The sequence below is a fragment of the Cyprinodon tularosa genome, unplaced genomic scaffold (assembly GCF_016077235.1).
Source record: "Cyprinodon tularosa strain WSP-4 unplaced genomic scaffold, ASM1607723v1 ctg634, whole genome shotgun sequence".
Taxonomy (NCBI): Eukaryota; Metazoa; Chordata; class Actinopteri; order Cyprinodontiformes; family Cyprinodontidae; genus Cyprinodon; species Cyprinodon tularosa.
In genome coordinates this window covers 1,035,962-1,063,913 of record NW_024039379.1, presented here as the reverse complement: position 1 = coordinate 1,063,913, position 27,952 = coordinate 1,035,962, and the positions used below count along the sequence as shown (strand labels likewise).

At 48.4% G+C, this 27,952-nt stretch overlaps 2 protein-coding genes across 9 annotated transcripts; one reads left to right on the top strand and one right to left on the bottom strand.

The window, feature by feature from the left end:
* Positions 1–165: 165 nt before the first annotated feature.
* LOC119798751 (glutamate dehydrogenase, mitochondrial-like) lies at positions 166–10,202 on the bottom strand. Its single transcript, XM_038308359.1, has 13 exons — positions 9,815–10,202; positions 7,489–7,569; positions 7,363–7,418; positions 6,738–6,801; positions 5,786–5,880; positions 4,262–4,441; positions 3,978–4,115; positions 3,696–3,833; positions 3,545–3,625; positions 3,344–3,467; positions 3,170–3,261; positions 3,032–3,094; positions 166–1,293 (listed from the first exon to the last, which is right to left on the bottom strand). Exons 1-13 carry the CDS (start codon positions 10,200–10,202, stop codon positions 1,174–1,176), a joined length of 1,620 nt encoding a protein of 539 aa, XP_038164287.1. The 3' UTR covers positions 166–1,173.
* shld2 (shieldin complex subunit 2) lies at positions 9,814–27,952 on the top strand. Of its 8 annotated transcripts, XM_038308358.1 has the most exons (11): positions 9,814–10,190; positions 11,237–11,353; positions 20,501–20,665; positions 20,994–21,784; positions 23,648–23,798; positions 23,962–24,288; positions 26,432–26,578; positions 26,661–26,870; positions 26,952–27,195; positions 27,266–27,381; positions 27,457–27,952. In XM_038308358.1, the coding sequence occupies exons 3-11, from the start codon at positions 20,509–20,511 to the stop codon at positions 27,630–27,632; spliced, it is 2,319 nt and encodes a 772-aa protein (XP_038164286.1). In that variant the 5' UTR covers positions 9,814–10,190; positions 11,237–11,353; positions 20,501–20,508; the 3' UTR covers positions 27,633–27,952. The 8 variants fall into 8 exon arrangements, with proteins under 8 accessions (XP_038164286.1, XP_038164283.1, XP_038164281.1 ...); XM_038308355.1 differs by lacking the exons at positions 27,266–27,381; positions 27,457–27,952 and having other exon boundaries at positions 11,306–11,353; positions 20,504–20,665; positions 26,952–27,217; XM_038308353.1 differs by lacking the exons at positions 27,266–27,381; positions 27,457–27,952 and having other exon boundaries at positions 11,306–11,353; positions 26,952–27,217.

Genomic DNA, 27,952 nt, shown 5'->3' with positions numbered 1-27,952 from the left:
TATAATTAGGGGAGAGCAGGGGCCCTCTGGGACCCGAGTAAGACCCCTGACTACAGGATCCTCCCTGAGCGACGGGTTGAATGAAGGGGAAATATATTAGGAATGTATTTTATTGTTAATCTGAGGAGAAAACCAGCAGCAGATCATCTGGTCTTCATTTGGTTCTGGTTCAATAAAACGAGGTTTAGAACTAAACGCTTCATTCCTGGTTATATTCAAATAAAAATAAAATCTCATTCAGCTCATAACTTTAAAGGGAATCTATATTCTATATTTCTACATTCTGGTTTTATTTACATAAACATAATTTATTGTTTTTCTATTAAAGGATGCATTTGGTGTTTGTTGGATTATTTAACCTGATTCTTAATAACGGTTCTGATGCTTTGGTTGTTCTGGACTTTTGGCTTCATCAGAACTTCTTTGGTATCGTCGACGTTTTAAAGTGCTTTTCAGAAACTTCTCATTAATCCGAGGTTCTGGAGAGTCCAAACATGGCAGAAACCCGGTCCAACCGGTTCTGGTCTGGGTCCGTTCCAGCAAAGCGGCGACTGGAAACTGAACATTTAGGAGTTTTGGACCTTCAGCCTCACAGACGGTTCCATAGGACCTTAAATCTAGAGAAGAACCGGTCTGAAGCTGCTTTTGGACCGAACCGTAGAAACTAAGCAGCATAACTTAAAGCAGAGGAAAGAACAGAGACAGAAAGAACCTACCCAACGGACCAGGAGCGTCTGGTCCTGACTCAGCAGACAGCTCCCCCAACCAGGTCTCAGCTAGAACTACAGGGGGCCAGAACCATGTGGGGGTCCAGTGGGACCGTCACAGTTCTGTCCCTGTCCATCTCACTGAAGCTGAACAGGAACAAACTGCTCCTCAACCGCCGCTGGTTCTGGTTCAGTTAGTCTTCACCAGAACAGAATCAGTATAAAAAGGTTAAAGTCAGAGTCTCAGAGGAACCGGCTCAGCTGGACCCGGTCCACCTGGTTCTGGCCTCAGAGTCATTTATGGTTCTAAGATCTCTGGTCTGTAGCTGTAAACTGTGAGGAAGAGGAGGAATGAAGGAGAGCTGATGAAGGCAAGATAAGAACTGCCCGGACCTGGAAGCTTCAGACAGGAGAACCAGGACCAGAACTCCCAGATCCAGAAGCCTCAGAGGCCGGAAAGAGGACTTTAGGTGAAGATGAGTCCAGAGTCTCTGTAAACCTTGAAGATCTTCTCGATGGCGTTGACGTAGGCGGCGGTCCGCAGGTCCAAACCCAGATTGTACCGGTTGGCCGTCTGCATGATTTGCTGCAGGAAGAGGAAACACAGCGACTGTCAAAATAAAAGCTTCTCAGCTGTCATTGCAACAGGAAACGCCTCCAATCAGCTCCTTCATAGAGCTATCATTCATAGAGCTATCATTCATAGAGCTACCAGAACCATCCGCTGCCCCTCGGTCCTCCATCGGACCCAGGTTGGCTTCCAAAATGCACAGAGGTTCTGGTCCAGAAGAGATGTACCGTCTCTTCTGATACACCAGGACTCTGGGCTGTTGAGGTCTGATCAGAACCACCATGTCTGCTCTGCACTCCGTCAGGTATTATAATACACAGCTAATATGCTAATATGCATTGTTATGCTAATAATACCATTATTTATTGCTTTCGGTCGTCTCTCTTTTATTGATAAACTTGTTAAGAAATTAAAAGTTAAACTGAGCTTCTTTAGTAATAAGACATGTTTTTCTTTCAGAGTAAAAGTGTCTTGTCTCTGCCACGTTTTTATCGGTCTTAGATTATGGTGACCGTTTTTATAAGAACTCTTCTTCTTCATGTCTTCAAATGTTGGACTCGGTTTCCCATGCTTCATTAGGGTTCATCACAGACTGTAGAGCCATGACATCACTGGTACCTGTCCTCTCTGGTGGGATGGCCTTCCCTCTCTACCAGAAGGCAGTGTCATTGCTACACTTTTATTCCCGAGGCCCTTCTTGGATTACTGCCCTCTTACATTTGTACCTTCCTTCCCCAGTAAAGCCTGGCTTCTTCTGCCCTGAGATCCACCATCAGCTGTTGCTCTCTGCTCCTTTTGCCAACAGGGCGGGGTTTAAGGAGATGCAAACTTCCACCTCCGCTTCGGGCCTAGGGGTCTGGGCTTCTGTTTGGGTCGGTCAAACCAGAACCCACCAGAACGCAGAGTTCTGGAAGAGAGTGAATAAGAACATGTTCTGGGGAAGTGTCTCTAAATGCGAAGCGATGAATGGCAGAGATCGAGTGGTTCTGGTTCTGTTGGGGTTCGACCCTGACGTGTCAGAAAGGAATGACTCTGGTTCTGCCATGATGGCCCCCGTTCTAAGAACCCCCTCAGAGAGGCTCTCTGGGTCAGAAAGAGAAACCATCAGGTCTGTTTCCTGGCGTCTGTGTGCTCCTGAGTGAGGAACATCTCTCTGGTTTTACCCTCCCAGTGAGAACTGGTCCTCAATTCCTACTCAGAAACCTGCTTGGTTTATTGTTAGGCGTGTCCCAGTAACGGTTAGCGTGTTAGCCTGACCGTTATGCAATGAGTGAAATGGAGTTCTTTCTGTAAACTGACAGACCGTAGTAGCCATGTCTTTGTCCAAATACGTCGTCTCCTTTTCTTTTTAGGGCTTTCAGCACAAAACTGCACAAATATCCAAGGCAGCGCGATTCACTATAGTGAGCTTCATGTTCCTCTTCTACTGGTTTGGCTTCTGGATAGACGAGTCCGAGTAGCGCCATCTCACTGCGGAGCTGAGTCCCACCTGGTTTTTAGATGTATAGTGTGAGCAGGTAGATCGCATCAGAGCGTCGCAATGTGAGAACAAACATGGTGAGTGGTGAACTTTTAAACCCTGCGCTTTCATCGGACAGTCTGAGCTGTAGCTGCGAGCAGCGATTGGAAACATCGTTTATTGTACGCCCGGCTTTAGGCGTGTTCGGTCAGGGTGGGTTCAGATACGTCCTGGTCATCAATGGAATCAGCAGGATTTATAACAAACATACAATAAGATGAATGTGTGTTTTACCCGTGCAGAGCGCTCCATGGTGTAGGCCAGACCCGAGTGGACGATGTCCTTCTCAGACGCTCCCTGTTGTCACAGAACATGTCAGCCACAGAGGTAGAGGAGGAGGAGGAAGAGCGGCTGGACTGTGGGAATACTTACCGAGATCCGAGCCTGGAACTCTGAGGTGGGAACCACCGGAATGGAGCCGCCGTGTTTTCCAAACTTCCTCTCCAGACTCTCCTGGACGGACACTGAGGAGAACGGGGGAAAGTTAGAACCAGAACCGTCAGCGGGAGGTTCTGGTCCAGGCAGCAGGGGGAGGATCCCACTCACTCAGCAGGTGGTAATTGGAGTCCCTCTCGTACTTGAAGGTGAGTCGGCCGTAGCTGACGTGGTTCAGGTTCTTCAGCCACTCAAAGTAGGACACCGTGACTCCACCGGCGTTCAGGTACATGTCCTGCAGGGGGAGAGCAGAACTTTCAGAACCAGCAGAACCGACAGCGGGTCGCAGAACGCACCGTAGTGCCCACTGACCGGGATCACCAGGACGTTCCTCTCCAAGAAGATCCGGTCGGCTTCAGGCGTGGTGGGACCGTTGGCTCCCTCTGCAATGATCTGATGGAAGCACAGACTGCAGGTGAGGTTTACCTCTCTGGACCTGCTTCCAGCCGCTAATGACCGCTACCTTGGCTTTGATCCGGTGAGCGTTGCTCTTTGTCAGCTGCTTCTCGCTGGCGGCCGGGATCAGGATGTCGCAGTCCGCCTCCAGGATGCTCCCTTCATAAGGGGTTGAGTTCGGGAAGCCAACGATGCTCCCGTTGGCCTGGAGACGGGAAGGAAACATGTTAAAAGTGCAAAAGATGTTCAGAATCAACCGAAAATCAAAAAGTTTAAAACAACTTTGGTTGAAACCAGTGTAGAACCATGGCCCTGCCTGCAGGGGGCAGCGGTTCACTGCCAAACACACCAGTTTGTATTCCTCCAGCTCCTTGGGGTCCATCCCGTTGGGGTTCCAGATGCTGCCGTCCATCTCTGCAATCCCGACACACTTGGCTCCGTAGCGGTGCAGGTAGCGCATGGTGTGGAGCCCCACGTTCCCGAAGCCCTGCAGACACAGCAGAGGGTCCCATCAGCCAGCAGCAGGACGTCTAAACCAGCTCCAGGATCAGGGTTCGAGACCAAAAGCAGGAGAGGATGGCCTTCTGTCCAGCGTTCCATACCCTGCCGTGGTTGCGGAGGACGGGGACTCACCTGGATGATGTAGGTCTTGTCCTTGAAGCCTGGACACATCCCGATCTGGCTCATGTAGGACGCCTCGTTGATGAAGTTCTCGATGCCGTGGAAGACGCCTCTTCCAGTAGCAGAGATCCGCCCGTGGATCCCTCCCTGGCTGATGGGCTTCCCAGTGACACAGGCGTGAGCGTTGATGTCCTGAGGAGGAGGAGGAGAAGGGTCCCGTTAGGCCGAGCCATCTCTGTTATTCTGACTGACAGTCATTAACCCAATCAGCTCCCTTCAGCGAACACGTTTACAGATTTAACCACACATATCCATCTGCCCTCAAATAAACCTGACTGCTTAACGTTCATAACTGTTCTACAGAGCAACAGCGCCCCCTGGTGGAGGCCCAGCTTCTGCATGTTTCCACTGACGCTCTCGTTACTGAGCCGATGCGGCTCGGTCTGCAGTAACGGTCTCTCCTGTCAGACTGACATCCTGGCTGTAATGAGGCGATGTTTACTGTCTGCTGTCACGTCGACCTTTGATCAGATGTTTTTCTGTTCCACAGGTGAAGGTTTACCCTAATGACAAACCCTGGAGAAACTGACTAGGAGAGAAACACAAATGTTTTTAACACTGTTCAGCTTCAATAGAGCTGAAGGACAGATTTCCTCTTCTTCAGCGTCTGATTTGGGTTTTAATGATCAGGACGTCAGGAAGGGCTTTAAACAAGGATCTCCATTGAAAAACTAATCAAGATATGCTTTTTCTAAAATGCCATCAGAACACTGATAATATTAAGTGTGTCTCAGCCCCAAACCATGCAAAGAGCAGTGTTGCCAACTTAGCGCTTTAGTCGCTATATTTAGCCACTTTTCAGACCCCTCTAGCACTTTGATTTCTAAAAAGCTCCTAGAGTACAAAACATAGAGAGGAAAACAAGAAGAAAAGGGACAAGAAGAGAGGGATAAAACCTAGAACAGATAATGGATGTCTATTCTATTAACATTTCTCTATCTGGAGAATGGGGCTGTTTAATGTGTCGTCTTCTCAGAGGGCCCCCTGCCTGTCTTTTCCTAGGGCCCCACATTTCCTAAATCCGCCCCTGGGTTTAGCATTCCCTGAGCAGAGAGCCAGCAGATGGAAGGAGTGGTGCTGATCTAAGCAGTGCTGATCTATGTGGCGCTGATCTATTTGGCACTAATCTAAGCGGTGCTGATCTATGCGATGCTGATCTAAGCGGTGCTGATCTATGCGATGCTGATCTATGTGGTGCTGATCTATGCGGTGCTGGTCTATGCGATGCTGATCTATGCGGTGCTGATCTATGCGATGCTGATCTAAGCGGACTGTTTAGGTCGTTGTTGTTTTGATCTGAGGGACCTGCACCGCCGTACGGAGACTGTTTGTGTTTTTCTGTTCTCCACCCGGCTGCAGGATAACTTCTCTACGGGAACGACAAACAAAGACTGACTGGATGTCTGTGGAGCGCCTTCAGGACCCGATTGGGGCGGTTCTGGGACCGGATCAGGGCTGGACGGAGGTCAGACTCACGTTGTAACCCATGGTGGTGGCGAAGGTGTCGGCGATCCAGGACATCTCGCGTTCTCCGGTGCTCATGTCTGGAGCAGGAACGTCGATGCCGGGTCCTTCAGGGCGACAGACAGAACCTTTAGAACAGAACCGTTAGAACAGAACTGGATCACCCTGACTGAAGGTCAGAGGCAGCAGGCTCAGCGCTAACGGTACCAGCTAACTCTGGGTAACCAGGTTCTACAGAACGGCGGGTCGCTTTACTCTGGACCTATCCAGAACCTCTGAACTGGTGCTGCTGCATCTCGGCGTTCAGACCCGTGGGTTCAGAACCTCCTGGGATGTTCTGGTTCTGGTCTAACAGCTTCTCCTCCAGCATGGATGCTAACTCCACAGTCTAGATCCGGGAGGACTGGGTGAATCAGAACCTTCTCCAGCTCAGAACCCAGATGGAACCACTTCAGGTCCAACCTCCTCATGTGAGATTAGGACCTGGACCATAAAGGTCCGGTTGGTCTCTGAGCTGCTGGTCAGGCAGGAACCATGTAGAACCTTTAGGTCCTCAGAGACCAGCTGGGTCTTTGTTCACAGAACCAGAACCAGAGCAGGTGAGGAAACATTTATTTCCTCAGAGCAAACTGCCTGAAGATCAGAACCGGTCGGTTCCTGAGACCACGTCTGTTTACTGCGGTTCCGGATCATCAGAACCAGAACCGATCAGAACCTGGAGGTTGACTGAATGTTTTTCTTTAGCCTTTAATGTTTACGTTGTTCTGGTGTCAGTCTGACCCGAGTAGAACCGGGCAGAACCGGGTTTTCTGAACAAACTAATCACATTTTTCCAGTTCAGTCTGTTCTGATCGGGTCCTGCTCCGGACCCGGATGCCTAGTCTGAGGGAGAACCGGATCAGTGGGGTCTGTCTTTAACTACTGTGTCCTCTGAGACCAGAACCAGCCGGCCCGGTGGGCTCACCGATGAATCCCTTCTTGGCCAGCTCGATGGTGAACCTCCTGGTGATCTTCTCCAGCTCACCGTCCTGAAAAACAGACATGAAACTCAGAGGGTGACGTGCTGCAGCGCCCCCTGCTGCCCGCCTCCACCCACTGCAGACAGCTGTTTATTCCAACCCAGAGAACCGGTCTAACCGGGTCAGAACCATGGCAGGAGCTTCTAACAAAGAGCTGGCTTTACTCAGCCGCTCCTTTATTTGGTTTGTAGGCGGCCATGTTCAGACCTCCTGTTCTAATCAGGACGGGTTCTACAGAACCAAACTGTTATAACCAGCTGTGTTCCAGAGAGTGGATCAGAACCAGACCAGATCACCCATCTACAGCCAGCAGTGGCAGGAATCTAAGCAGAACCTGAGGTCCAGTTCTTCTCACGACCAGTAGGTAGATCTGGTTCTGATGTTCTGACCCAAACATCTGAGCTGCCGGTTGTTCTGGGGCTTTCTGAGCTCCTTTCATTGGTTCTGGTCCAGATTTGGGTCCAGTTGTTTTTTCAGAACCAATTCAGGATCCAGAGTTCCTTCGGCAGGTAGGTCCACTCTGACCGGTACCAGCCAGGTTCTGTTGGGCCCGTTTTCGCAGCAGCTTACGGTGTAGTTCTTAGTGTTGATCTTGACTCCGGCCTTGGCTCCTCCGAACGGAACATCTGGAACAGCAGGTTCTGGTTAGAGTCAGGAAGCGGGTCACGGGTCGTGTTCTGTGTGTGCGATACTGACCCACGATGGCGCATTTATAGGTCATCAGGGAGGCCAGCGCTTTGACTTCGTCCACGGAGACGTCGGTGCTGTACCGGATCCCTGAAACACAGAACCAGCAGCTTCAGCAGCCAGAACCAAAGCCCAGAACCGGTCCGAGGCGGTTCTGATTAATGATCCTGGGCCAGGACCAAAGGTCCGCCTCAACAGAACAGATCTGAGTTAAATAGATTGGCTTTGATTGTTCCACTGTCCTTAAAAAAATGAGAAAATGAAGAATTTCTAAAGAATAAAATAAAAACAGAACCTTTCAGTCCAATCAAACCCGTTTGATACCAGAGCAGCTTCTGATACCATCGGATCTATAAATGGTATCGGATCTATACTGCGTCTCTACACAGATATTCACCTCAGTCTAAAGGATCTGGAAGAATCACAGACTTTCAAATCTATTAAATCCAACATTTATTCTACATTAAAATATGAAAAGGAATCGGAAAGAACTACGGATTCTAGATCTAGATTTAAGATGAACAGAGCGAGCTGCTTCAGCAGAACCTGCACCTGACTGGTCGTCTGTCGTTTTATACAAATCAGACCAAAACAGAATAAAAACAGTGAAAAAAATAGAAGTAAAAAGTAAAGGAAAAATAAAAAGCAGATTAACTTTTCAGATTAAAAACAAAGAAGAGGAAATTCCAGGCTGACCAATAGGAAGTAGTTTTATTTTGAAAATCCTCCCCAGTTTCTGCTGAACTTCAAATTTCAACTTCTATTTTTTCAGTGTTTGATCCACAGGAACCAGAACCAGAACCAGTCCTGCTCTGCTCTCCATGGAGCCTAACCGAATCGGACCTCTAGGTCCGGTCAGAACCAGAAGGTCCGTTTGGATTTGGTTCAATGAATAAAGGAAAAACTGAACCAGAGGTGCTGCTGCCTGCCGTCCCGGTAGAACCAGTGGGACCGGTTTGATCCGAGCCCAGCAGCCGACCCAGACCGGTTCTGATCCGGCTGGGAAATCAATAGCAGCTCAGGTCCAAACTCGTGTTCAGGGTTAAAGTGGGCCACCTGGAGTTCTGACGGGTTCTGAGACGGCAGCTTCAGCTCAGATCAACCCATTTTCCAGGGGGTTCTGGTGCTGCGGGTCAGCTTCTGCGACACCTTCTGGTTCTGATCCGGTCCCAGTAGGACCGGTTCTGCTGACCGACTGAACCTGACTTCATCCAGACGGTCCGACTGACGGAACACAAACCTGTTCTACACCCAGAACCAGACCCTACCAGAACCCAAATGCCTTCTGAGCCGCAGTAGAACCCGGAACCAAACCGGACCTCCTCCTGCCGGGAGGCCGACCCGGTTTCTGCTGACAAACTGGACCAGATCTGAGCAGCAGAACCAAGAAACCTGAACAGAACCGTTCTAATGAACAGAACCCCAGGATGTTCAGAAGAGCCGGACCAGAACATGGAGAATGTCAGCATTCCTGACCGGTACCAGAACCACGAAGGTGCCACAGAACCCTGAGCCCAGTCAGAACAGAACCTCAGTCTGCTGAGACCATCAGAACCAGAGATTATGCTGCTGGTTCTGAAAAACCAGAACCATAGCAGAATCCTGAAAACCCAAATGTTTTCACCAAGAACCGGTTCTGGGTTCTAAAGCTGAACGATAACCACCAAACTTTCCTTTTTTATCAGTTTATGCGGTTCTGATCCGGATCCACAGATCAACAGAACCAAACTGTTCTGCCTGGGCCCGGTTTGTGGGTCCAATCCGTTATCAGAAACCTTCTGGTTTCTGTTTCCTTCGGCTCCATGGAAGAACCGTTACTACGGGTCCAACAGAACCGGTCCAGCATGGAAACACTGGGGTCCAGAACTCCACCAGAACAGTTCTACTCCAGCCCTCAGAACCAAGGATTGGGTTCTCTGCAGAACCACTGAAACCGGGTCACAGACTGTCATCATAACAAACACATTTAGGAGGTAAATAAACCCATCAGAACCCATCAGAACCGAGCCTCTATAGATGCTGTGATCCATGGAGCAGGTCGGTTCTGATCCATAATCAGTGGGTCAGTCCATAGAACCAGGAACCAGATCCAGATCTGATCCATTAAGAAGCAACAGAATAAAAAAATTAAAAAAAAACTAAAGAAAATCGGTTTTTAATCTTTATGCTGTTTTTAGGAGACAATAAAAATCCAGTATGGAGGAAAATGAGTTTGATTTATCCTGTTTAAACTGTTTATTAAACACCTTTAAATCTGATTAAATCTGTGCTGCTGAGGGGCTGACTGGGTTCGGGTCTGACCTCCCTACTGGGTTCGGTTGGGTTCGGGTCTCACCTCCCTTGCAGGGAGTGCGGTGCTGGCTGTGCTGCGCCCGGTACGCCTCTATCACCTCCCACTCGCCGCTGTCTCTGCGGATCGGGAAGCTGAGGCTCAGGACGTGGTTACAGGGCTTGATGATCCGCAGGATCCCGCGGACCCGCTTCCTCTTCTGCTCCGGACTCTCCCGGGTCCTCAGGTCATCCACCAGCTTGTCCTCCACGATACCGGCTCCGCGGTCGAAGAACCCCTCCACCATGGTGAAAAAGTTCGGGTCGTCGCTCGGGTCCACCGCCTGGCTGTAGCCTCGGTGCCGCAGCAGGGAGGAGGCCGGGAGGAGCGTGTCCGCGGCGGGGTAAAGACCCCCCGCTCCCCGGGTCAGCAGTCCTCCGAGGTACCTGTACATGTTGCGGGAGGGAAGGAGGTCCAGGAAGTGGGGCGGCAGGAGGTGCAGGTCTGCCCCAGCCGAGCAGCCGCTCCTCCCCCCAGCCGCCCTTTCCTGTAGCCGCCGCTGCGTGATAGGACAGGCTCGCGCTGCTCATCAAAGCGACCTGCAGGGAGCGGCGCGCGGCGGCGGCAGCTAGCCGTTAGCTTAGCTCCACATTAGGCCGGAAGAGCCGCGGAACTGATAATAATACCGCATTAAACCGTCATTTAATCACACAGACAGAAAAGAGCGGCCTGAGAGGAAACTTTAACGAACTTTAAAGGTTTAATTCAACTTTTCAAACAACGTAAAACAGCGAAAAAGCAGTTGCTGCGTACTTCCGGTAACATTTCAAAATAAGTGCTCATAAATTAGTAGAAACTGTTAATAACCGCAAAACGGATGTTAATGTTCTTAGCGGTAGTTACTGAAGTAAAAACTGAGAACTTGAGCATCAAACCTATAAATTATATTTGGTCTAGTTTTTATCCAGTGGTGGACCGGATGGCTCTTTACACAGGGCGGCACTGGTCTGAGGTCAACCCAGCAATAACCCAGTTTTTACTGAATTCACAGTTTCTACTAATGTCATCTATAGCACGTGTCTCTTATGGCAGCTGCAGGGCGCCGCCGTGCAGAGGTGGGTCTAGATGGACTCTATGGAGGGCAGGAATAACAAACACATGCAATAAAATATTGTTTACTATCTAACTGGAACCCAGAGGCCAAGCTTGCAGACTCCTGATCTAACAGATTAGAAGAAGAACTGTAACTCTTAATACGGCTGAAGCTTAAAGCTGACTGTAATTTATAAAGAATTGTTGATGTAAATCATAAAGAGGAAATATTACTTTATTTCATGGGATGAATCAGCAAAAACTGATCATCTGAGCTGATAAAAACAAGTAAAAATGTCCTGAAATAAATGGATTAATAAGAATTAGATCTATGCAGATGAAATAAGATGATGAAGTTGTATTTTTTTCTTATTTTGATTCTGTTCCTGATTGCAGCACCAGGTACCCAGGATGCAAAGTGACATCTGTGGACATTTCCCTTTGTTTATTTGCATCTTCCCTCCTGCGTTGGATGACGCTGCGCTGTGGATGGTTACCATGGACGCCTGATAGGTGAGGATGGTTTCTGATTGGCTGATTCTGATTCAGTGCTGCAATAAAGGAAAACTGGTTTTCAGCATCTGATCGTCTCAAACTCAAACTCTGGGGTTTTTATCTGTGAGTGAAAATACCAAATTATAATTTCAATGTGCCCTGTGTCAGACTGGCCACCTGTCCAGGCTGGACCCGGCCTCTCACCCATAGACTGACGGATATAGACACCGTCCACCGCCGCCCTGAGGGAAGACAGAGAAGATGGAGGGATTTTTTAATGCTGGTGAATTTGGTCCTTGGTTGGTCCTTTGCTGGTCCTTGGTTGGTCCTTGGCTGGTCCTTGGTTGGTCCTTGGCTGGTCCTTGGCTGGTCCTTAGTTGGTCCTTGGTTGGTCCTTGGTTGGTCCTTAGTTGGACCTTAGTTGGTTCTTGGTTGATCTTTGGCTGGTCCTTGGTTGGTCCTTGCTGGTCCTTGGTTGGTCCTTGGCTGGTCCTTGGTTGGTCCTTGGCTGGTCCTTGGTTGGTCCTTGGCTGGTCCTTGGTTGGTCCTTGCTGGTCCTTGGCTGGTCCTTGGTTGGTCCTTGGTTGGTCCTTGGCTGGTCCTTGGCTGGTCCTTGGTTGGTCCTTGGTTGGTCCTTGGCTGGTCCTTGGTTGGTCCTTGGCTAGTCTCTGGTTGGTCCTTGGCTGGTCCTTGGTTGGTCCTTGCTGGTCCTTGGTTGGTCCTTGGCTGGTCCTTGGTTGGTCCTTGCTGGTCCTTGGTTGGTCCTTGGCTGGTCCTTGGTTGGTCCGTGCTGGTCCTTGGTTGGTCCTTGGTTGGTCCTTGCTGGTCCTTGCTGGGTCCTTGGTTGGTGCTTGGTTGGTCCTTGCCTGGCCTTGCTGGTCCTTAGCTGGCCCTTGGTTGGTCCTTGGCTGGTCCTTGGCTGGTCCTTGGTTGGTCCTTGGCTGGTCCTTGGCTGGTCCTTGGTTGGTCCTTGGCTGGCCCTTGGTTGGTCCTTGGCTGGTCCTTGGCTGGTCCTTGGTTGGTCCTTGGTTGGTCCTTGCTGGTCCTTGGTTGGTCCTTGGCTGGTCCTTGGTTGGTCCTTGGCTGGTCCTTGGTTGGTCCTTGGCTGGTCCTTGGCTAGTCCTTGTTTGTTTCTTGGCTGGTCCTTGGTTGGTCCTTGCTGGTCCTTGGTTGGTCCTTGGCTGGTCCTTGGTTGGTCCTTGGCTAGTCCTTGGTTGGTCCTTGGCTGGTCCTTGGTTGGTCCTTGCTGGTCCTTGGTTGGTCCTTGGCTGGTCCTTGGTTGGTCCGTGCTGGTCCTTGGTTGGTCCTTGGTTGGTCCTTGCTGGTCCTTGCTGGGTCCTTGGTGGATCCTTGGTTGGTCCTTGGCTGGCCCTTGGTTGGTCCTTGTCTGGCCCTTGCTGGTCCTTGTTTGGTACTTGGTTGGTCCTTGGTTGGTCCTTGGCTGGCCCTTGCTGGTCCTTGTTTGGTCCTTGGTTGGTCCTTAGCTGGCCCTTGCTGGCCCTTGGTTGGTCCTTGGCTGGCCTTGCTGGTCCTTAGCTGGCCCTTGCTGGTCCTTGGCTGGTCCTTGGTTGGTCCTTGGCTGGCCCTTGGTTGGTCCTTGTCTGGCCCTTGCTGGTCCTTGTTTGGTACTTGGTTGGTCCTTGGTTGGTCCTTGGCTGGCCCTTGCTGGTCCTTGTTTGGTCCTTGGTTGGTCCTTAGCTGGCCCTTGCTGGCCCTTGGTTGGTCCTTGGTTGGTGCTTGGTTGGTCCTTGGTTGGTCCTTGGCTGGCCCTTGCTGGTCCTTGTTTGGTCCTTGTTTGGTCCTTGGTTGGTCCTTAGCTGGCCCTTGCTGGCCCTTGGTTGGTCCTTGGTTGGTGCTTGGTTGGTCCTTGGTTGGTCCTTGGCTGGCCCTTGCTGGTCCTTGTTTGGTCCTTGGTTGGTCATTAGCTGGCCCTTGGTTGGTCCTTAGTTTGTCCTTGTTGGTGCTTGGTTGGTGCTTGGTTGGTCCTTGGCTGGTCCTTGCTGGTCCTTGCTGGTCCTTAATTGGTCCTTGGTTGGTCCTTGGCTGGTCCTTGGCTGGTCTTTGGTTGGTCCTTGGCTGGTCCTTGGTTGGTCCTTGGTTGGTCCTTGGTTGGTCCTTGGCTGGTCCTTGGCTGGTCCTTGGTTGGTCCTTGGCTGGTCCTTGGCTGGTCCTTGGTTGGTCCTTGGCTGGTCTTCATCTAATCCTTCAACTTGTATGTTAGATCCAGTTCCAACCAGGTTATTTAAGGAGGTATTCCCTTTGATCTCCTCCTCCATTTTAGATGTGATTAATCTATCTCTGTTACAGGGATATGTACCTAAAGCTTTTAAGGTTGCTGTAATTAAACCTCTGCTTAAGAAACCATCTCTTGACCCAGATGACTTGGTCAATTATAGACCTATATCCAATCTTCCTTTCTTATCCAAAATTCTTGAGAAAGTAGTTGCCAAACAAGTTTGCGATCACTTCCACCATAATGAACTTTTTGAAGAGTTTCAGTCTGGCTTTAGAGCTCATCATAGCACTGAAACAGCTCTGGTGAAAGTCACTAATGATATTCTCATGGCCTCAGATAATGGACTTGTATCTGTGCTCGTCCTGTTGGATCTTAGTGCTGCATTTGATACAGTTGACCATAATATTCTTTTAGAAAGACTTGAATATTTTGTTGGAATTAAAGGAACAGCACTAGACTGGTTTAAATCTGATCTATCTGATCGAATTCAGTTTGTTCATGTTAATGATAGATCTTGGACTCCGTAATTTTCTCTGGTCCCCTCCCTGATCTGACCAGTGATGACATGTTTAGCCGCATGTCGTCATTCAATCGCTGGTTGTCTAGGTGGTGCCCTGAAAACAACGTGGGCTACATTAATAATTGGCAATCCTTTTGGGGAAAGCCTGGTCTGATTCGGAGAGACGGCATCCATCCCACTTTGGATGGTGCAGCTCTTCTTTCTAGGAATCTGGCCACATTTATTAGTCCTCCAAAACCCTGACCACCCAGGGTGCAGACCAGGAAGCAGAGTTGTAGTTTAACACACATCTCTGCAGCTTCTCTACTGTTACCCACTCTTTACTCCATCCAGACAGTGTCTTGCCCACGACCAAAATCTAATAAATTAGCAAAGATTCCCAAAGGAGTAAATCATGATAATCTAATTAAAATCAAAATAACTCCAATTGGGGAAAAAGTTAAAACAATTAAATGCGGTCTGTTTAACATAAGATCGCTTTCCTCTAAAAGTCTACTAGTTAATGACTTGATTTGTGATAATCACATTGACTTGTTTTGCCTTACAGAAACCTGGCTGCAGCAAGAGGATTATGTGAGCATAAATGAGGCAACTCCTTCAAGCTATTTAAATTTTCACATCCCCAGAAGTTCTGGGCGAGGAGGAGGAGTAGCAACAATCTTCGAGTCTGACTTACTGATTACTCCCAAAACAATTAATTCCTACAACTCTTTTGAACATTTAACCCTTAATTTCCCTGATCCAAATTTCAAGGCAAGAAAACCTCTTCTTTTTGTAACTTTGTATCGTCCACCAGGTCCTTACTCTGAATTTTTAGATGAGTTTTCAGAGTTCCTTTCTGATTTGGTATTAAATACTGACAGGGTCATCATAGTGGGAGATTTTAACATCCATGCTGACATTGAAGGCGATAGCTTAAGAGCAGCCTTTAATGCTATCTTAGACACTATTGGCTTTGTTCAAAATGTGAATAGTCCCACGCATTCTCATCTTCATACTTTGGATCTTGTGCTGACATACGGCATAGAATGTGAAGAAATAACAGTATTTCCTCACAACCCTGTCCTCTCTGACCACTTTCTAATAACCTTCAGGATTACTTTAACAGAGTTCTCCTCCCCCAAAAGAAGGTTCAATTTTAGTAGATCTTTATCAGATAGTGCAGTTATAAATTTTAAAGAATCTGCTTCACTTTCTCTCTGCTCTGTGTCACTGAGCAGTGCTGCAGAGTGCAAAAGCTTAGCTTATTCCCCTTCACAGGTTGATGATTTTGTTGAGGGGGTTGCTAGTTCTCTGCGTATTGCCTTAGACAACGCAGCTCCTTTGAAAATGAAAACCGTTAAAAATAGAAAGCTTGCTCCTTGGTTTAATGCAGAGCTGCGTACTTTGAAGCAAAATGCTAGGAAACTGGAGAGAAAATATCGCTCCACAGGCCTGCGAGAGTCCTTCCTAGTCTGGAAAAATGGTTTACTGCTGTATAAGAGGACCCTTTGTAAAGCAAGAGCAGCATACTTCTCCTCATTAATAGAGGAGAATAAGAATAATCCTAGATTTCTTTTTAATACAGTTGCCAAACTCACCCAGAGCCATAGCTCTGTTGAACCGTCCATTCCACCTGCTCTTAGCAGCAATGATTTTATGGGATTCTTTATAAATAAGATTGATCTTATTAAAAATAAGATCATAAGCACTCCTCTATCCGCGATTGTACCTGAGGTAGTCATGGAATCTGAACCGGGTTTAGACTGCTTTGATCCAGTTGAACTCTCTGAATTAGCAAAATTATTGTCTTCATCTAAGCCTTCAACTTGTATGTTAGATCCAGTTCCAACCAGGTTATTTAAGGAGGTATTCCCTTTGATCTCCTCCTCCATTTTAGATGTGATTAATCTATCTCTGTTACAGGGATATGTACCTAAAGCTTTTAAGATTGCTGTAATTAAACCTCTGCTTAAGAAACCGTCTCTTGACCCAGATGACTTGGTCAATTATAGACCTATATCCAATCTTCCTTTCTTATCCCAAATTCTTGAGAAAGTAGTTGCCAAACAAGTTTGCGATCACTTCCACCATAATGAACTTTTTGAAGAGTTTCAGTCTGGCTTTAGAGCTCATCATAGCACTGAAACAGCTCTGGTGAAAGTCACTAATGATATTCTCATGGCCTCAGATAATGGACTTGTATCTGTGCTCGTCCTGTTGGATCTTAGTGCTGCATTTGATACAGTTGACCATAATATTCTTTTAGAAAGACTTGAATATTTTGTTGGAATTAAAGGAACAGCTCTAGACTGGTTTAAATCTTATCTATCTGATCGAATTCAGTTTGTTCATGTTAATGATAGATCTTCAACACGCTCAAAGGTTACCTGTGGAGTACCACAGGGATCAGTGCTAGGACCAATTCTCTTTACTTTATACATGCTCCCAATTGGTAGAATTATTAGACAGCATGGGATTAATTTCCACTGTTATGCTGATGATACCCAGCTATATCTGTCTATAAATCCAGATGAAGCTAACCCATTACATAGATTACAGGCATGTCTTGAAGACATAAAAACCTGGATGACTCTTAACTTTCTGCTTCTGAATGCAGACAAAACAGAAGTTATAGTCTTTGGACCAGAGTCTCTGAAAAAGAAACTGATTAGCCAGTCACTTCATTTGGATGGGATTAAACTGATTTCAGATAATAAAGTAAAAAATCTTGGTGTTATTTTTGATCAGGACCTGTCATTTAAATCCCATATCAAAGAGGTTTCTAGAATTTCCTTCTTTCATCTGAGGAACATTGCAAAAATTAGAAATATCCTGTCCAGGGGTGATGCTGAGAAACTAGTCCATGCATTTGTTACTTCAAGGCTGGACTATTGTAACTCTTTACTATCAGGAAGTCCACAAACTGTAGTTAAAAGCCTTCAGCTGATCCAAAATGCTGCAGCCAGAGTTCTAATGAAAATTAAAAAGAGAGATCATATCTCGCCTATCCTGGCTTCTCTTCATTGGCTTCCTGTTAAATCAAGAATAGAATTTAAAATCCTCCTTCTCACATATAAAGCCTTAAATGGCCAAGCTCCATCTTATATCAGAGATCTGATTGTTCCTTATGTTCCTAACAGAGCACTTCGCTCTCAATCTGCAGGTTTACTAGTGGTTCCTAGAATTTCTAAAAGTAGAATGGGAGGCAGATCTTTTAGTTATCAGGCTCCTCTCCTGTGGAACCAACTACCAGTTTTGGTCCGTGAGGCAGACACCCTGTCTACTTTTAAGGCTAGGCTTAAAACTTTCCTTTTTGATAAAGCTTATAGTTAGGGTGGCTCAGGTTATCCTGAGCTATCTCTATAGTTATGCTGCTATAGGCTTAGACTTTTGGAGGACATAGGGACCCCCATTTCATCATTCTGCTTCATTCTCTCTCTGTTCTCCTATTCTGCAGAATCTGTTTGTTCAATCTCTAACCTTCTGCTCTCTCTGCTTTTCCTCAGAGTAGCTTTGCCTCGTCTGTTCCTGTTTGGCTGTGACGTCATCCTGGAAAGAAACATCAGCTGTGCTGCTTCTATCAACACCCTTGTTTATAGATGTTGGAGATCGGCCTGTTTTCCAGTGTGGTCCTGTTTCTCTGACCGTGACTGAGTGGATGTGCTCTCTTCGTCCTCTGGCATGGGAGCTGCCTTGGAGCTCGTCTGCCTGGCTGTGTGTTTCCTGGACGGGGCCGCCTTTTACAGCTGCTTTTTGTATCTCTGCTTCTGTCTCCTTGAACCCCAGTCGGCCTCGGCAGATGGCCGCTCACACTGAGCCTGGTTCTGCTGGAGGTTTCTTCCTGTTAAAAGGGAGTTTTTCCTCTCCACTGTCGCTACAAGCATGCTTAGTGTGGGGGATTGTATTTGAGTCAATGAGTCAATGCAATCAACTGGTTTTCCTTAGATAGAAAACTTTGTATCAATTTGACTGTATGATCTGGTTGAACTGTAAAGTGCCTTGAGATGACGTGTTGTGAATTTGGCGCTATATAAATAAACTGAATTGAAATTGAATTGAATTGAATTGAATTGGTCCTTGGTTGGTCCTTGGTTGGTCCTTGGTTGGTCCTTGGCTGGTCCTTGGTTGGTCCTTGGCTGGTCCTTGGTTGGTCCTTGGCTGGTCCTTGGTTGGTCCTTGGCTGGTCCTTGGTTGGTCCTTGGCTGGTCCTTGCTGGTCCTTGCTGGCCCTTGGTTGGTCCTTAGTTTGTCCTTGTTGGTGCTTGGTTGGTCCTTGGCTGGTCCTTGCTGGTCCTTGCTGGTCCTTGGTTGGTCCTTGGTTGGTCCTTGGCTGGTCCTTGGCTGGTCCTTGGTTGGTCCTTGGCTGGTCCTTGGTTGGTCCTTGGTTGGTCCTTGGCTGGTCCTTGCTGGTCCTTGCTGGTCCTTGGCTGGTCCTTGGTTGGTCCTTGGTTGGTCCTTGGTTGGTCCTTGGCTGGTCCTTGGTTGGTCCTTGGTTGGTCCTTGGCTGGTCCTTGGCTGGTCCTTGGTTGGTCCTTGGTTGGTCCTTGGTTGGTCCTTGACTGGCCCTTGGTTGGTCCTTGGTTGGTCCTTGGTTGGTCCTTGGCTGGTCCTTGGTTGGTCCTTGGCTGGTCCTTGGTTGGTCCTTGGTTGGTCCTTGGCTTGTCCTTGGTTGGTCCTTTTCACTGGAAGGGGCCAGAATGGCTGCTACTGTAGTCTGCATACAAACATTAGTCTCAGACTGACTGTAAGACATTGACTGAGTTAGCCACTGACATTGGGTCTAATGTCAGAAAATAGAAAGTAGAGGAAATAGAAAGTAATTCACTGAGAAATGTTAATGTAGGAATTCTTTATTCAGTGGATGATGCTGTCGTTTTTGGAGCGTTTGGTTTATTTCTCATTTGAAATATATTGCATGTTATATTGACAAAAAAAAGGCAACTCAAACGATTTTAGAGGGTAACGCACAGACAGAGTATAAAAGTATACAACATCATCATGCAGTGTTTTAGGAAAATACTACAGCATTAACAGACATTTACATGAAATTAAATGTATGATGTGATTACCATATCAACACAATAAAAACATGTATATAACATGTGCATCATCAATTCATCACTTTTGGCTCATCTTTATTATTCTGCTCCATTAACACATTAATGTTATTGTGATTTATTTGTATAATATGAAAATGAGAACATCATGGTTGTTTGATGCTGTAGCGCACAGATTATTTACATTGAGACCGGTCTAACTAGGGAGTACCAATATGGCGGCCGGTGGCTTCCCTTCAACCCCATACAACCAACGGACAATGAGCAATTCAGTGAATAATCAGAGATCAGTTGTTTTTCTGTTAGTGCTCCTCCTCAAGCTGCTTCAGGGAACAGAGGAAAGGCCAGGACCTTTACTTGGCCCCTTCAAAATAAAAGCCTTGTATTTATAAATAAATCCAGATTAGAAAATAAGCTGTAGTGTGATAGCAGGGTTTAAATGTCTCCTTCACTAAATTTAGAGCTGCTGGTCTTTGCGTGTTTGGATCTGGTCTCCTCTAAGTGATCTTCCACATGTTCCCTAAACGTTCCTGCTGCTTGGCGCTCAGCACTCCATCAGAGGCTGTTTCACTCTGATTGTCCTGCACTGCAAAAAAATACATCCAAATAACTCAGTTTTTCTGAAATTAAGTGCATTTCTCTTGAATTGAGCAGGTAAGTGTGAGTTTTTGCTAATGGAACAAGACAAATAACATTTAAAATTTAATTAAAAACCACTGCAGCCTCCTATATCAAGTGCATAATATCTAATTATCTTACTATAAGGCTAAACATCATTTAAAATAACTCGTATTCATCAACTCTTTAGGTCACAAATTCCACGGTGTGACTTTACGTAGATATAAACTGCATCTGTTTGTTTTCTAGTGTTTTAAGATAAAAATAGTAAAATTAAGTATTACTAATATCTATAAAGTAGTAAAAAAGGTTCTGCAGCTCTGCCTCTCTGCTGCCCCCCCCCTGGTGAGGATGACTAACTGGCGCAGTGTCGCCACCATCAGGTTAAACTGTGAATCACGGGCGTCAGAGTGGGAGGGTTTTAATTCAGAGCAGTTTGAACTATCAGAGGAAAACTGGACCTATTTGGTTCTGAAGGTGAAGCCCCGCCCCCAGCCTCTGATTGGTGGAGCTGATGAAGAGGCGTTAATGGCCTCCATTGTTGTTCCCATGTGTGAACCGAGCAGAATCTGCAGCTGCAAGGTTTCTGTTTCCTGTTTATGGTTGCCTAACGTCACGCCCCTCAGACAGAGATGTGTGGACAGCAGAACCATCCGTCTCCATGTGGAGGACGATCCTCAGATTGAGCTGAAACATGTTGGACGCCATTAAAAGCTGCTGTGGTTAAACTGGTTCTGGTGGTGTTCTCCCCAGCAGGGCTCATGGATGAACGTCCAAAGATCCACATCTTTCTGGGAGCTCCTCCTCCTGCCTCCATCTTAGCTTCAGACGCTGGGACGGAGGAAGAGGAGTGTCCTCCTGCAGGATGGAGACACCTGGAGCTCACCTGGAGGGGGCGGCGCCTCAAAGCTGCAGCAGGTAAGACCGGTTCTGGTTCTGGTTCTGGTTCAGAGGTTTACCCGTGGTCGTTTTTCTGTCCAGCAGACGTATCTTTTAGTGTTATTATTTTTCCTGTAGAGAAATGTTTCAATTCTCTGGTTCCGTTTATGAGACATTTTTTATCTTCTTGTTTTGATTGTGATGTTTTCTGCTCAGTCTCTGTGTTTTTGGTCCATAAAGTGTCTCTTTTCTGCCTTTTTGTTTATTTTTAATCGAGTATCACAGGTTTTGTTATTTTCCTGCTCTTCTCTGCTTCCTCTGGGATGTAATGACCGCTAACGGTGAGGAGGAATTCCTTTCCTTTCAGATGTTCCTGGGAATGAAGCCGAAATCTCCCGGTTCTACCCTGGGAACGAGGATCCTGAAGCATCCAATCAGGGTTTAGATAAAACAGAGGATCCAACAGAACCAGAGTCTGATGGGACCACAGAGTGGAAGGAAGGACGATGGAACACAGACGGAGGATCAGCGTGTGAAAGAGGAGGTCTGAGGTCAGAGACCGACCCGGATGGTGCCGAGGAGAATCAGTGTTCTGCTTCGGTCCAAGAGTATCTGGACGGCTGTTTCCCTGCAGCTCAACCAGAACCAGCCTCCAAACCTCAGCCTACACCCCCTCCTCCGTCCACCAGAACCCAGTACCTCAGCACCTGGACTCTGAGTCAGGCCCTGATGCTGAGAGGCAGACATGGCGTCCAATCAGCATCCAGCCCTGAGAAAACCCCGCCCTCTGTCTCCTCCAGCACACCTGAGCTCTTCAGCCCAACCGCCTCCTCTCCTGGAGCCTCCATGGAGCTCTTTAGCCCAGTCTGTGTCTCTCAGAGGGTGGAGCAAGGCGGAGTCATCATGGAGGCCACTGCTGAAGGCGTCCTCTGTTCTCAGGAGTCCAGAGCCCCCCAGGACTCCCCAGCAAGGCCCCCCTGCAGCAAGAAGCCCAAACCTTCTGAGGATTCAAAGGCTGCAGGAGGCCAGAGCTCCTCCTCCACCTCTGCTGCTCCGCTGCAGAGTCTGACCACCCCTCTGGACCGGTGCCGCCGGCTGGGCCTCAGGTTCTCTGTCCTGGTGGTAGTGGTCCACCCGTGTCATCTGAAGGAGGTCCAGGTGGGTGTTGTGGACGTTCAGGTGGTCTGATAGTATCCTTATAGGATGCTTAACTTAACCAAGAAAAAAGTGACCTACCAAAGATGGCAGCAAAACGTAATATGGCGACTCTTTCAGTTAGGACACAAAATAAAATCGGTGTTAAAGGAAAAGTCTGGTCAGCAGGAATAATCCATGGATCATAATTTATACCTAAAACTAATAATGACTTTACCGTTAATCAGTAAAAAAATATATATAATTTTAATTGCGATCAATGGGAACTACTAGACACATCTGCAATCAACAACAATTATTGAAGATTTCCAGAGGACTTCACCATTGAAATTCACCAGAGCTATAGTGAAACTGACAATCCCCACGTGCATGGCAGCTGGATGCTGGAATACATCGGGTAAAAGTGAAAAAAAGAGTTATTCCACCTTTCTGATTCCTGATCCTCCACGGACGGGTTGGTCGTTGGATCGCCAACTTGAAGAGGGAGGATTTGCCATCGAACTTCTGGCCAGAGAAAAAACCCGTAATATGTAGCCAACATTTGGAAGAAGAATGTTTCCAAGATGACTTGGATAATCAATCAATCAAATCAATCAAATTTATTTGTATAGCCCTTTAAAATAGCCAAATGGTACCCAAAGTGCTTCACAACAAAGCCATAAAACAATACATAACACATATAAAACATACAATTAAAAATGCTGCAGGACATTAAAAGCCTTCCAGAGGTGCATAGAAAGGAGCACACAGAAAGAGGACATCTAAGAGACAGTATTATAGTCAGAATTAAATGCTGATTTAAAAAAGTGGGTTTTAAGCTTTTTTTTAAAAGGCTGAGGTCAGTAGTGGTGCGGATGTCAGGGGGTAGTTTGTTTCACAGTCTGGGAGCAGCGACGGCAAAAGAACCATCGCCCCACTGTTTGAGTCTTGACCTAGGGACCTCTAGCAGAAGCTGACCCGAGGAGCGTAAAGCTCTGCCACAATTGCGGAAAGTTAAAATCTCAGACAAGTAAGAGGGGGCCATGCCATTGATGGCGTTAAAAACAAACAGCAGAAGTTTAACATCAATTCTAAAACGGACTGGAAGCCAGTGGAGTGACGACAGCACAGGAGTAATGTGTTCACGTCTGGATGTGTTTGTTAAAAATCGGGCGGCAGCGTTCTGCACCAGTTGGAGACGAGAAATTGATGCCTGACTGAGGCCAACGTAAAGGGCATCTACAAAAATACTAGATAATGTCAATATCGTGCCATCAACACTTTAAAGATGATATTTAACAATAAATAATCATATTATCAGCATATAGATGAGATTCATCATCATCAGGGTTTGAACAGTAAAGGCCTCCCTTTAAAACAGGAAGAAGGGAGGCGAGCAGGCAGCATGGGCGCTGAGGTCTACTAGAAAAAGCTGGAGAACCAGTTTACAGGCTGAACTTTTTGAGTTAATTAATTTATCAATTATTGGAAGCCAGCAACAGAGCTTTGAAACATGCTGGAGAAGATTCTCAGAGTTATTCCTAAAAAGTTCAAAACAATCCGCTGGACTTTGTTAGTCTGAAGATGTTTCTCTTCCATCCAGGAAGCTTTTTCAGTTCAAAATGTCAGAAATAGCGTTTAGTTCCAGGTTTTATCCAGCAGCCCAACAAAGACTCTAAAAAAAAAACACGGCTTTGTTGGGCTGCTGGGGGCAGGTGGGCTTTCCTCATCCTCCACAGGAAGTCAAAGCGCTTCTATGCCCTTTAGACCAGAGAGGTGGTGTCGACTCCTGTTAGGGTGGAGATGCTCTCAGCCACAGGATGTTAAACCAAACCTCCTTCTCAGTCCCCTGAAATAGTCCTGATGTTCTGATCTGTTTGTTTGAAGGTGAAGTCCGGACCTTCAGCTGGAGCGTTTGTTCCTCTGGCGTCCATCGTGGTGATGGACCAATCAGGAGCAGAGATGAAGGTGGTGCTGTGGAGGAGAGCGGCCTTCTGGGTGCTGACGGTGAATCCTGGGGACGTCCTGCTCATCACAGGTAGACCTGAGATGGACGGTTCTGGTTCTGTCTGTCCATTTTAAAGCATTAGCCATATTCAGTAGCCGTGTTTAGCAGGATAACCTGCTACAGGAACCAGCTTAGAGAGGCAGGTTCTGGTGTCACCATGACCTTCACAGGTGTCTCTTTATGCTCCGCCCAGGGCTGCAGGTGAACGAGGACAAGTGGAGAGGAGAGACCGTCCTACAGTCCACCTTCTCCAGCAAACTGTTGAACCTGGGTCACGTGTCACAGCCAGCGCTGACAGCAGCCAATCAGAGGCCTCCCTCTCTAGCTACCCAGCATGTTAGCGCTCGCTCGCTCTCCTCTCTGTGTGAGTTTATCCGAGAGCGGCGCCCCCTGCTGGTGTCTCTGCCCAGCCGTGCCCCGCAGGACCTGAACCGGCTGCCTTATGTCACCCTGAGGACGATGCGGGTCAACACTCTGGTTCACGTTCTTCTACGTGTCAAACACTCGCAGCTCAGCCCAGGTGAGCCCGTCACAGTGGGCGGGGCCTATTTCATCTCTCCTGTCAGGTGTTCTGGTTCCAGCAGGCCCACCTGTGATGGACGGAGGTGTTCCTCATGGCTGCCTCCTCGGCCCGCTGCTCCTCCTTAAGCTACATGTAGTTTTATCTTTCCTTCAGATTATTTGCTTTGCTTAATTTATCAGAAATTAGAAAGAATTGATTATTATGGGATTTAATTTGTGAATTTCAGGCAATTTCTACATTAAATTAAATTAATTAATTTAAGTGTAAATTAATTAAAGTGTTGGATTTTATATCTTAATGGAAACATGATGTTGCCTTTCCCTCTGCCTCTCTGTCTGCCTGTCTGTCTCTCTGCCTGCCTGTCTCTCTGTCCCTCTGTCTCTCTGTTCCTCCTATCTCTCTCTGTCTGTCTCTGTCTCTCTGCCTGTCTGTCTCTCTGTCCCTCCTATCTCTCTTTCTGTCTGTCTCTGTCTCTCTGCCTGTCTGTCTCTCTGTCTGTCTGCCTGTCTGCCGTCCCCCTGTCTCTCTGCCGGTCTGTCTCTCTGTCCCTCTGCCTGTCTGTCTCTCTGTCCCTCTGTCTGTCTCTCTGTCTGTCTGTCCCTCTGTCTCTCTGCCTGCCTGTCTCTCTGCCTGTCTGTCTCTCTGTCTGTCTGTCTCTCTTTCTGTCTGCCTGTCTGTCTCTCTGTCTACCTGTCTGTCTTTCTGCCTGTCTGTCTCTCTGTCTGTCTCTCTGTCTGCCTGCCTGTCTCTCTGCCTGTCTGTCTGTCTCTCTGTCTGCCTGTCTGTCTCTCTGCCTGTCTGTCTCTCTGTCTGCCTGCCTGTCTCTCTGCCTGTCTGTCTCTCTGTCTACCTGTCTGTCTCTCTGTCTACCTGTCTGTCTCTCTGCCTGTCTGTCTCTCTGTCTGCCTGCCTGTCTCTCTGCCTGTCTCTCTTTCTGTCTGCCTGTCTGTCTCTCTGTCTACCTGTCTGTCTCTCTGCCTGTCTGTCTCTCTGTCTGCCTGCCTGTCTCTCTGCCTGTCTGTCTCTCTGTCTGCCTGTCTGTCTCTCTGTCTACCTGTCTGTCTCTCTGCCTGTCTGTCTCTCTGTCTGTCTCTCTTTCTGTCTGCCTGTCTGTCTCTCTGTCTACCTGTCTGTCTCTCTGCCTGTCTGTCTCTCTGTCTGCCTGCCTGTCTGTCTCTCTGTCTGCCTGCCTGTCTCTCTGCCTGTCTGTCTCTCTGTCTGCCGGTCTGTCTCTCTGTCTGCCTGCCTGTCTCTCTGCCTGTCTGTCTCTCTGTCTACCTGTCTGTCTCTCTGCCTGTCTCTCTTTCTGTCTGCCTGTCTGTCTCTCTGCCTGTCTGTCTCTCTGTCTGCCTGCCTGTCTGTCTCTCTGTCTGCCTGCCTGTCTCTCTGCCTGTCTGTCTCTCTGTCTGCCGGTCTGTCTCTCTGTCTGCCTGCCTGTCTCTCTGCCTGTCTGTCTCTCTGTCTGTCTGTCTCTCTTTCTGTCTGCCTGTCTGTCTCTCTGTCTACCTGTCTGTCTCTCTGCCTGTCTGTCTCTCTGTCTGCCTGCCTGTCTCTCTGCCTGTCTGTCTCTCTGTCTGCCTGCCTGTCTCTCTGCCTGTCTGTCTCTCTGTCTACCTGTCTGTCTCTCTGCCTGTCCGTCTCTCTGTCTGTCTGTCCCTCTGTCTCTCTGTCTGCCTGCCTGTCTCTCTGCCTGTCCGTCTCTCTGTCTGTCTGTCCCTCTGTCTCTCTGTCTGCCTGCCTGTCTCTCTGCCTGTCTGTCTCTCTCTCTGTCTGTCTGTCTCTCTGTCTGCCTTCCTGTCTCTCTGCCTGTCTGTCTCTCTGCCTGTCTTTCTGTCTGTCCCCCTGTCTCTCTGCCTTTCTGTCTCTCTGTCCCTCCTATCTCTCTTTCTGTCTGTCTCTCTGTCTGTCTGCCTGTCTGCCATCCCCCTGTCTCTCTGCCCGTCTGTCTCTCTGTCTCTCTGTCTCTCTGCCTGTCTGTCTCTCTGTCTGTCTGCCTGTCTGCCGTCCCCTTGTCTCTCTGCCTGTCTGTCTCTCTGTCCCTCTCTCTTTCTGCCTGTCTGTCTCTCTGTCCCTCTGTCTGTCTCTCTGTCTGTCTGTCTCTCTGTCCCTCTGTCTCTCTGTCTGTCTGTCTCTCTCTCAGGGTGGAGGAATGAGGCTGAGTCGCGCAGTCGCTCTGCTGTCCAGCTGAAGACAGTTCTGACTGTGGAGCAGCTGGACGGCCAGCAGGGGGCACTGTTGCTGTGGGGAGCAGCCATGGACTGGCTGCCCCGCCTCCAGAGACACAGAGGTAGAGAGGCTTCGCCCTCCTTTGGTTCAGGGTTAGTGGCTGCGGGGCTACAGGAGGTTCTGCTCTTCTGTCTGTCCTACAGAAGCTGTTTGGGACTTTAGGGTCCTCCTGGTGAGGGAGGGGTTGACCTCTGACCTCTTGGAGCTACACTCCACCCCCTGGAGCCTGGTCCGGGTTCTGGATCCACGGGATCCCCGGGCGCTGGACTTCGACCGGGCCTGGCGCCGTCAGAAGGGAAGCAGCATTCCTCTGGAGTTGGACCTGGACACCATGTTGTCCCAGAAGTACAGCGGTGAGTCGTTGATCGCTCCATCAGAACCAGAACTCTAACAGAACCCTGCAGGTTGGATGAAGGCTTTTCCTCCTTCTCCAGGTGAGGTGGAGCTCAGAGTCCAGCTCCTCAGCTTCCAGTTCCAGGAGTCCCCGCCCTCCCAGAACCCGCCCCAACCGGTTCTGGACAGCTCCACGCCATTGGACGCCATCCTGACGGCGCTTGGCGATGATGTCACCTACACGGGCTGCGCCCGCTGCTCCACTGAGCTCGACACGGACGAGAACGGGATCTACGCCACCTGCTACCCCTGCCTGCCGCACACTGCTGTGCGCCGCTTCTACAGGTGCTGATGACATCATGGTGACATCATCACTGAGGATGCTTGTCCTGATGATGCGGCATCTTTATTTCAGGTCAGCCATGCTAACGGTCAGCAGGCCGGGCTGCGCTGTCCTGGGTGTCCGGGTTCCTCCGGTTCCTCTGCAGAAGATCCTCCATGCTCCACCAGACCGGCTCCACCGCAGCTCAGGTGAGACGCTCAGTCAGAGGTCAGGTGACCCAAGGTCAGAGGTCATTGATGTTCTGAGTTCTGTTGCTCCTTCAGCTCCAGGTTCTCCGGTGAGGAACATCCAGGTGGCAGCAGAGAAGATCCAGACCCTCCTGTCTCTTCCCAGGAAAACCTTCATCATCATCATCCGCAGCCACTTCCTGTGCGACGAGAACAGCGTCCCCATCAGTCAGGACTTCACACTGCTGGACATCCGGTTCCCGGGTCCATGAAGGCCCCAGCAAGACCAGGTTCTGGTTCTAATGGTGGCTGGAGGTTCTTCTGCCTGCTGACCAGAGGAAGAGCAGGAAGAGGAGGATGAAGGATTGGAGGAGATCTGGTGACATCATGAAGCTGAAGATGAAAATAATTTGTTTGATCGTTCTGTTCCTTGGAGGGTTCTGTTGGTTCTGAGTTCTGTTACAACCCGTCTAGGGATGCAAAGATCCATGTCCTTCAGATCCCAAGCAGCCAAAACATACATTTGAACATTTTATGATGTTATTTATTTAAAAAAGTATTTTTGAAATAAATGTTACAAGTGGAGTAATGA

What these genes read in the sequence shown, in the direction of transcription:
- LOC119798751 (XM_038308359.1), bottom strand. Translation starts at nt 10,202, where the DNA reads ATGTACAGGTACCTCGGAGGACTGCTGACCCGGGGAGCGGGGGGTCTT. An exon ending in CCACCACCATGGGTTACAAC is followed by an intron (nt 4,442 to 5,785) that starts GTGAGTCTGACC and finishes CCTCCTCCTCAG; the next exon opens with GACATCAACGCTCACGCCTG. An exon ending in AGTTCCAGGCTCGGATCTCG is followed by an intron (nt 3,095 to 3,169) that starts GTAAGTATTCCC and finishes CTGTGACAACAG; the next exon opens with GGAGCGTCTGAGAAGGACAT.
- shld2 (XM_038308358.1), top strand. Translation starts at nt 20,509, where the DNA reads ATGGATGAACGTCCAAAGATCCACATCTTTCTGGGAGCTCCTCCTCCT. An exon ending in GTCATCTGAAGGAGGTCCAG is followed by an intron (nt 21,785 to 23,647) that starts GTGGGTGTTGTG and finishes GTTTGTTTGAAG; the next exon opens with GTGAAGTCCGGACCTTCAGC. An exon ending in CCGCCTCCAGAGACACAGAG is followed by an intron (nt 26,579 to 26,660) that starts GTAGAGAGGCTT and finishes TCTGTCCTACAG; the next exon opens with AAGCTGTTTGGGACTTTAGG.